The following is a 9,064-nucleotide window of genomic DNA, read 5'->3' on the forward strand; positions in this document are numbered from 1 at the left end:
TATATTCTTCTCATCAAGGTCCAATTCTTAGCTTAACTTAACCTGTCATGCTGTATTACTCCAAGGCGAATGGAACGGTGTACAGATGTTTAATAAAATTGTGTCTAAAGGTACCGAAAGCGTCATACAATTTCTTAATCAGGGAATAATTTTATTAGCTATAAAGTTGTAGGTAGTTAGGTTTCCAATTACGAATCACTGCTACACAAATTAGGTGTTGCAGGATTCATCTCAAAATTTTGATTTTTTCTAAGCGTTTTAACACCTGTTGCAATTTAAAGGACACAGGACATAAAAAATATTTTGTCTGCATTCAATGTCCTTAGCATTCTTAAGTCAGATTCTCACACTGAATTTGTTAAACAAGCATCAGATAACAAGGCACAGCTTGATGTAGTAATCTATATATACCAACCGATGCAGTTCTCCGAGCAACGCCGACAATTAATGAGATAAGAGTCACGTGGGCCCTTTTTACGTCAGATGTGAGCTTCCTGCAAATTCTCGCTTTATCTTAAACAAAACAATGGAAGAAGACTCGTCAGATGGATTTTCCCTTGCTCCTAAAGAAATTAGACCCTATAATTTTGAGCCTTTATTAAATCAAACTCAAGACAGCAATAGAAGTAAATCTGAAGATTCAGAGGGAGGTGATTTGAAGGAGGAAAATGCAGTAGGGGTAATTGGAACCCGCAGGGAGAATTTAGCATGGTATGAAAATAAAACAAATATTTTACTAGTTTATATTACAGAGATGAAAACTTTTATTCACCTTTTCATTATTAGCATTATTAATATATATATTTCATATATGAACAGTAAATATATAATTTGATTTACATTACAAGGTGTGACTGTGAAAGGTGCCAAGTAATGGAAACAAATGAAGAATGTTTATGCTGCCATGAAATTGCACCCATTTTGGAAAAAGTAGAAGTAAAGGAGTTAAAGTGTATCACAGAACATGATGGGTTTCAGGGAAATTGCCTCAATATTGACGCCCTGGAAGTCTCCATGTATGAGTTTGTAGACACCGATGGGCCCCTTGATGACAACGAGCCAATACATGAGTAAGATAATGTATACAAATAACTTTTCTTATAAAAGTTTTTGATTTTTTCCTTGAAACATGTCAAGTAAATTATGATATAGTATTTTCTCCATGGTTAATTTTATATTACAGATTATATAGATACTTGGCCTACAGAAGATTCACTCGTTGGATCTGGCATATCCTAGGGAAAAAGAGACGAAAAATTATCCCAGCTTGTGTGGTATCCAAAATCAGACAGACATTTCCATCTGAGTCGTATGCTGGTTTCAAATATCCACATTTATGAAAATAATGATATGATGTCCACCTATCAATCTTTTTTTGATGCACAACACATTTCCATTTTGAAACACAACACATTTTAAACTTTCACATTCCCACCAAATTTATCTGTTGTATCTAGATGTTCTTCTGTTAATCAGTTCATTTTTGTCAAAGTCTTCATACTCATGAGTCAGTGGACGTGGTTCTTCAGCTTTATGACCAAACACAAAATCATCTTAGGCAAATTTTAAGGAAGGATAGTGTCTTCTTCTAACAAAAATCTTTTCCAGCAATTTTCCGACATATTCTGTGGAATCAAGAGAATACTAGTATAAGAATGAAAATCTTATAAGGAAAGCAAATACATGAAACACTTAGTGATTGTTTTATTATTTCATTATAGATTCAATAGATATTTATATATGTGAAATTATGCTATAGCATTTGTTAGTCACTTCTTTTAACTTATTTACCAAAGGTTGCAGGCACTCTGCGAGGTTTTACTACACATTCCTGCCCTTTCTTCGCCTTTGGGTAGGATACACTCCACTGTAGTTCACCCTCTCTTGTTATTTACTGACGTCTAGTTCCGTTTACATTGTAATGAAATGCAGCAATACACAACCTGTTGAAAATGAATAATATATAAAATTTTTAAAGACTTTTTTACTTTAATCTATAGAACTATGAATGTATTAAAAAAGAAAGGCTACAAACCTTGCAAGCATTGGCATGTAAAAGAAGTGTGTACTCTTTGGTGCGAAATGATACACCACAGAGTGAAAAACTTCAAGTCCATATGTCTGGTCAACAGGTGACAGTTTTGGAAGATCTCTAAGGAGATAGGGACTCTCCACAACATCTTTTACCATCTTGTGGCATCAAGAGCCTAGAATGGAAAAAAATGCGAAATTTTTGGAATGTGTTACAGTTATAAAATAAAAGAAAATAGATTTAATTGGATAATGACCTTCCTGCATCCAGTCTCTAGGTTCATTTAGCTGGTCATGTTCACACCGTGGAAAGACCTCAGAATCATGTTTATAGACATTGATAAGATGGTTGCTAATAGATTTCCATTTGTCAACCTTCATTTGCCCATTGTTTCCACTTGACGCTGCTACCAAGTATGTGTGGTTGACTATACTTTTCATCCAAGGACGGATTTGACCAGCCCCACGCTTTTTTATTAATTAATTAAAAATTAATGTAGGAAAGTCGATAATGTATCCAGGAAAAATAATTTTTTTTCTATTTTTAATTTCTTCCTTTTACTGGAGTTTTTCATTCTGATGTTTGTAAACCTAAATATAAGAGAATACTGTTTTTTTTTCTTTTTTTTTTTACATGTATCTGGGATTAATATGTATACAGAACATAAATAATTTTATAGTTTGGTGGAATCTCGTTATTTGCTGGAATTAATAATTAGTTTTGTTTTGTAGGGTCCCAAACCCATGACTATGTTTGTTTTGGAAGAAGTGGTAACCAGAAAATGTGCTAATGGTGAGCAGTCCTACGGCACGATGTGAATGGTGTCTAGTGACAGTAACTATCAGACACTTAAGCAGGTCATCATCCACGAAAAGCACATAAAGATGTTGAGGAAGATGAAAGCTTTTTTAATCGTAAAGTACACTATGCTGGAGGATGGGACAGTAAAGCTTAGCCAGCAGACTGTGGTATGTCTTAATTAATATCATAAGTTAAAAGTATTGGAAAGGTATAAATATGATGAAATGCGATTTTACTTATACTTTATAAAATGAGATATCTATTTGTTATTAAGCAACTATTTTTCAATACATTGGTTATAGCTGGTGAAACTGAATTTTTTCTTGTGCATTCTATACTGGTTTTTCATTAATTGTTTCATGGTATTATTAGTGTGTGCCCTTTGCATTTGTATATCTCATTGCTTTTTGATATGATAAATTGCAATGAATGATAGATGTTCCTCTAAATTAAATCTGTTGATTACTGCAATGATTAAGGTTTTTGGTACAATGCTTTTATGCATTGTAACATCATCGGAAACCAACGGGTGATCTTATCTTTACTTATCAACCGTGGGCAAACTTGATGAAAAATCTTCGTATGTAATTAAATATGCATGGGTCATTTAATTGTCCACATTACAGAGTCGCGATGCGAAACAGCGTACGAATGACAGTTCACGTTAATTATGCATGTTCAGCATTGCAAAAACATGTAAAATATGTTGCATTTTGCAGTTAGAAAGTGGTACTCATATAATATTTGACGGATATTAATATCAATGACATGTAGAAATTGACTATCATGTTTCAATTAAACTTGGTACGTTTTAACGAGTGTCAAAATATTCACCATAAATTGCAAAGTAATAAATATATTTTTAAAATTGAAGAGTTCCAACTTTCTGATTGGTTGACTAAAATCAACAAATTGGTCAGAGACCAGAAGAGCTTATGCGATAGTAATGCGTCCGTCTGTCTGTTAACAATTTTTCAAAATGCTACTCCTCCTACAGTTTTGGTCCGATTTCAATATAACTTGGCACACAAGTAGACTACACTAATATACATAATTCTGTACATCGGATTTGGATTTCGATGAACGATGTTGTCATGGTTACTAGAAATAGAAATTTCTGTGAAATTCTTTCAAAATCTACTTCTCCTACAGTTTGCGTTTGATTTCAATATAACTTTGTACACAAGTAGACTTCACTAAGTTACATAATTTTGTGCATCGGTTTTGGATTAAACGGTGTAGCCAACGTTACTAAAAAAAAATTTTGTGACATTCTTTCAAAATGCTACCCTCCTACAGTTTTGGTCCAATTTCAGTAAAACTTGGCACACAAATAGAAAACTCTAAGGTACATAATTCTGTGCATCAGTTTTTAGATTTCGATGAACGATGTTGCCATGGTTACTAAAAATAGAAAGGACAAGATAGGGTAAGACCAGTATTTGGCCCCCGATTTTGGGTGTCTTTCAGAATGATCCAACAGTTTATCCATGAAAACCTGTTTTCACCCCTGCCACAAAATGAGTACTGGTTTTAAGATTAAGAATATACAGAGGTCACAGTGAGGTCAGGAAATAGGTCAATTTTCGAAATTTCTCATTTTTATGCAAATTTTCACTAATTTTACAGCACATTTTCTTTTGGAAAACATAGAGCACACGCTTGCCTATCTACCAAATTTATATATTTTATACACTGATATCAGATGCAGTATATGTGTAAAAATCTCAGATAGGCAAGCGTGTGCTCTATGTTTACCGAAGAGAAATGTACCCAAAATATGATGAAAATCCACCAGAATTGAGGAAATTCGGGAAAATGTCCTATTTCTGAACCCTCTAGTGGCTTCCATGTAGCCTTTGAATCAAAATTAGTGCTTGTCTTAAAGTAAGCATCATTTTAACTTCTTAACTACAAACTATCACAGTTTTATCAGTGTTCTGATTTTTATATCAAAAATTCGGCTGTTACTCTAACTTGTCCTTTCTGTGAAATTCTTTCTAAATGCTACTCCTCCTCCAGTTTTGGTCTGATTTCATTTTTCCTTGGCACACAAGTAGGCTATACTAAGGTACAAAAATCTGTGCATCGGTTTTGGATTTCGATAAACGATGTTGCCATGGTTACTACAAATAGAAATTTCTGTGAAATTCTTTCAAAATGCTACTCCTCCTACGGTTTTTGTCTGATTTCAGTATAACTTGGCACACAAGTAGGCTATACTAAGATACATTATTCTGTGTATTGGTTTTTATTTTGATAAGTTGCAAAGACCATTTTTCTATTAATTGCTATTTTAAAATTTCAAGTCCCAGCTACTACTTTTCTCTTCCTTTGTTTTATGTATAAACCAGTAGAGCTACCGTCTCTACAGAGACTTCTGGTTTAGATTAAGTGTTGAACCAATCTTTGCACAATTTTAGTATATTACTGTTTTAACATTTAAACTTCCGGTCAAAGGAATGTTTTTAATGTATATGTTATGCAAGAGCTCGCTGAGGTATAACACTGTGCTTTATTGCATTACTAATATGTAATATTACCTGTACCTTGCAGTTATCAAACTTATTAACGCTCTTTTGCGGGAGAGTCGAGAAAGCTCTAAATTTTGGAAACACATGACATTATATAAAGTAATAAAAATCAAATGATTCAATCAATTTTATGCCAAAAGTACCACATAATGCCAAGAACAGGACTAAAATTAGTAGATTGTCAGCCATGGAAAGTTTTATAGTTCGATACTGAAAAAAAAAATAACCAAAATACTTTGTATTCAAAGGTTGAATGTTCTTTAAGGGCAGATGCCGAGTTTTCATTGGTTGCTTATGATAATCACCAACCCAAGCCCTTTGATTGAACATAACATCCAGCTAATTTGTTAAACTACATAGTGAGTTTCCTCGACAACCAAGATAAAGGTTTTAGGTTGAAAGATGGAAAGCAACTGAATTTCGACAATTTTTGTTACACACTGGCCATATTGTTTTAATGAACATCGTTACAGAGACAATGTATGAACATATTTGATTGATTATTTAACCTGTCTTATATTTCATTCGATGACACTATATAATTAAATTCTATTCTATACCTTCCGTTTTGAGGCCCCCGACAGAAAACTGAAAGACGTCCTAAAATGGAGGCCTTCGAGAGTCATACAGACTCTAATGACCAAGCCACAATGTCTAAGGAGTTTGAACTTCTACAAGGGTTTAAAAAGCGGATTTCCATGGACTTGAAGCAATATGAGATGATCGTACATTATTTATTAGATAAAGATGTGGACCCTGAACCTCCGCTAAAAAGAGTAAAGCATTCTTCTTTACAATACTGTCAACAACTGTTAATAAAACAACAATAGCTAAACTGGTCAAGGTTCTGGCCAGAGAGAAAATTAAACTTGATTTTAATGACGATGAATAAATATGTGAACCTCGTGGGGATTTCCAAGGACTCGTTTAAAGACGTACTTGTAACAATACATTGAAGAATAATTTCTACTCACTCCAGCAAAATATGTGAGGACATTTTTAGCGATATTTTTAATGAATACTAGTATCAGAGGAGGAGAATGTAGTCGAGTCCTGTCCACACTCTTCAATGTGTCAAAATCCAGTATTAGAAAATGCATCAGTTCTATGCGATCAGTCCATGCAGAAAGATTTGTGTCAGCGAATTGATGTTTACACCACATTACACGTTCTGATGTCATGCAGCATCACACGAGACAGATTCCTTAACTCAAGCTGGTAATCAGGTGATTTCGGATGTGACATATGTAGGGTGGAAATTTTCATTTCCAGAGACACCCTTTAGCTTACGTAAGGGAAACTGTGTCAACAACTGGCCACTTTATATCAGTGATCGGTCAATATCTTGCTCGAAACAATGATGCCATTATAACCAAACATATTATGAAGGACATTTGTAACTGGCTGCAAGAGGACGATATTTTCATCGTAGATCGTAGAAATATTTTGTATAAAATACCAGTCTTCTATATAAATTTTACTCCATAGCAGACTTAAACCAAACATTTCTTGTCCGGAGCATATTTTTTCTTTCCTTGGCCAAATCTGGCTCATACTTCACCAAGAGATTGCCCTTGGGTAACCGATGTACAGTGACCTTGAACCATGTTTTAAGTCATGGTCATAGCAGACTTGTATGAAAAATTTCTTGTCCGGAGCATATCTTTTCTCTCCTAGACCCAATCTGGCTCAATCTTCACCCACAGAGTGCCCTTTGGTAACTCGTGTGGAGTGACCTTGAACCATGATTCTAGGTCAAAGGTCAATGTCATTGCAAACATATGTAAAATTCTTGTCCGCACCATATCTTTTCTTTCACAATCTGGCTCATACTTCACTCACAGAGTGCCACTGGTCAATGTATGTGCAGTGACCTTGAACAAAGTATGTAGGTCAAGGTCAGAATTAGCCTCTCTGTTTAAAGTCTTTGTTTGGTGCATAATTTCCCCCCGTTAAATCCAGGAAATTTATAACTGAGGATACAAGATAACCTCGATATAAATCTGTAAATCTGCAATATCCATGAAGTAATACTAATTAAATTCTTTTTACTGTAGTACATAAATCTTTTTCTTCAAACCTAACCCAGTTTAGACTACCTTACATTTTCATGTTCGTTGTTGAAAGCAGGGCCCTTTGAGATGGCCAACAATATCTAGTTTGTTTTAGGAATTGGCGTGCATTGCCAATAAAACACGTTCGCTGCATTCGTTTGTTGTGCGCCTTGTGTGAATGTTTTGAGAGATCATTTGACATTGTTATTTTGTATTTACACGTGTTTCCGGTTAGGTGACCTAATTTGATCTTACTGTTTTTTTTTTATCTCAGTAATATGCATGTTTAAATATCTGCACTAAGTATATAAGCATTGTACCCGCCAAATTATTTACACCCACGATTTTTGCTTTCAAGGTAGAAAACCGAATTTGTACCATGTGTTTTAAGTATTCTTCAAAGTATTACTTGGAGTTTATGTAATTGGATTCCTGTTAAACTTACAGTTTACCTTTATTTTAGTTATCATGTAAACGTGTTTTATATTTTACTTTTATTAATTAATTTCGACAGCGAACAATCGTATTAAAATGTGTGTTGTTAATGTCTGTTCTCAAATCTAAAGTTTTCGTCTTGTGTGTGTATTGTGTTGTGAGAGTGTGTTTGATTTATACTTTGTAGGTTCATTACTATAAGCATGTAAATAACTCTTTTTGTGCCGAATCCAGTGTTGGAATCTTTCCTACAAAAGACCCGGTAACAATGGCGCCCAACGATGGTTTGTGCCGTAATAGACCAGGGTCCACGACTAGCTGCCAACGCCCATGACCTAGCGTTTACGTGCTATTTTGAAACAGCTATTATCTTCTAGAATGGAATTCCGTCCAAGTCAAGTTGTCCTACAACATATTTTTGTCGCTCTTCACTAGACTCTAATTATGTCTCCCCTTCCGAAGGGGAGACATACTGTTTTTGTCGATTTTGTTCTTCTTCTTTATCCAAAGTTTGTCCTGGTCGTAACTAGAATACCCTTTGACCTGAAGACTTTGTACTTGGAAAATAAATAGATGACCTGAAGACGGAGTGCACGCCACTAACATTTTTTACCTTGAACAATTTATAAGGTTAAGGTCAAATCGAGTTTATGAAATAGCCTGAATACCCTTAGATATTAGGAATTCAAACTTAAAACATAGAAAGAAAACATTAAGTACAATATGCAGTGCACCAGAACATTGACGTTGACCCATTTCTTTCTTCCAGGTCAAATGGAAAAAATGGTTTTACCACAACTTGAGACACCTCTAACATTTAAACTTCAAAATGTTAATATGCAGAGGACACATTAAAGAAAGGTGTTTGTGATCAAAATATTTCACCATGATGCAATATTATTGGGTCAAGGTCAAACTTTCACATCAAAATAGAGTTTATGTCATAGCTTTAGTACCCTTTGATATTAGGTCTTCAAAGTTGTAACATAGAAAAAATATATTAAATACAATATCTATTAAACCAAGACTTGACCTTGACCCCTTTCTTTCTTCAAGGGCATATAGAGCAAAACCTGTTTTGACTATAACTTGTAAACCCTTTGACATTTTGACTTCAAATCTGGAACATGCAGGGGACACAGAGATGGAGAGTCTATGAGATAAAGGTTCCTATAAAATGTGACCAGTCATGACATTTTGGGTCCAAA

At 34.4% G+C, this 9,064-nt stretch overlaps 1 protein-coding gene and 1 pseudogene across 1 annotated transcript; one reads left to right on the forward strand and one right to left on the reverse strand.

The window, feature by feature from the left end:
• Positions 1-526: 526 nt before the first annotated feature.
• On the forward strand, positions 527-1,614 carry LOC134264381 (uncharacterized). The gene is made up of 3 exons (XM_062746677.1): positions 527-711; positions 849-1,070; positions 1,184-1,614. The coding sequence occupies exons 1-3, from the start codon at positions 527-529 to the stop codon at positions 1,338-1,340; spliced, it is 564 nt and encodes a 187-aa protein (XP_062602661.1). The 3' UTR covers positions 1,341-1,614.
• A 42-nt stretch (positions 1,615-1,656) lies between these two features.
• On the reverse strand, positions 1,657-7,139 carry LOC134264385 (uncharacterized; annotated as a pseudogene).
• Between the last annotated feature and the right edge of the window lie 1,925 nt (positions 7,140-9,064).

Source organism: Saccostrea cucullata, unplaced genomic scaffold, assembly GCF_032062105.1.
Source record: "Saccostrea cucullata isolate Sc308-1 unplaced genomic scaffold, CSIRO_AGI_Scuc_v1 ctg1917, whole genome shotgun sequence".
Lineage (NCBI taxonomy): Eukaryota > Metazoa > Mollusca > Bivalvia > Ostreida > Ostreidae > Saccostrea > Saccostrea cuccullata.

Coding starts and splice junctions, on each gene's coding strand:
- LOC134264381 (XM_062746677.1), top strand. CDS start 527: ATGGAAGAAGACTCGTCAGATGGATTTTCCCTTGCTCCTAAAGAAATT. Junction 712..848: donor CGCAGGGAGAATTTAGCATG/GTATGAAAATAA, acceptor TTACATTACAAG/GTGTGACTGTGAAAGGTGCC. Junction 1,071..1,183: donor GACAACGAGCCAATACATGA/GTAAGATAATGT, acceptor TTTATATTACAG/ATTATATAGATACTTGGCCT.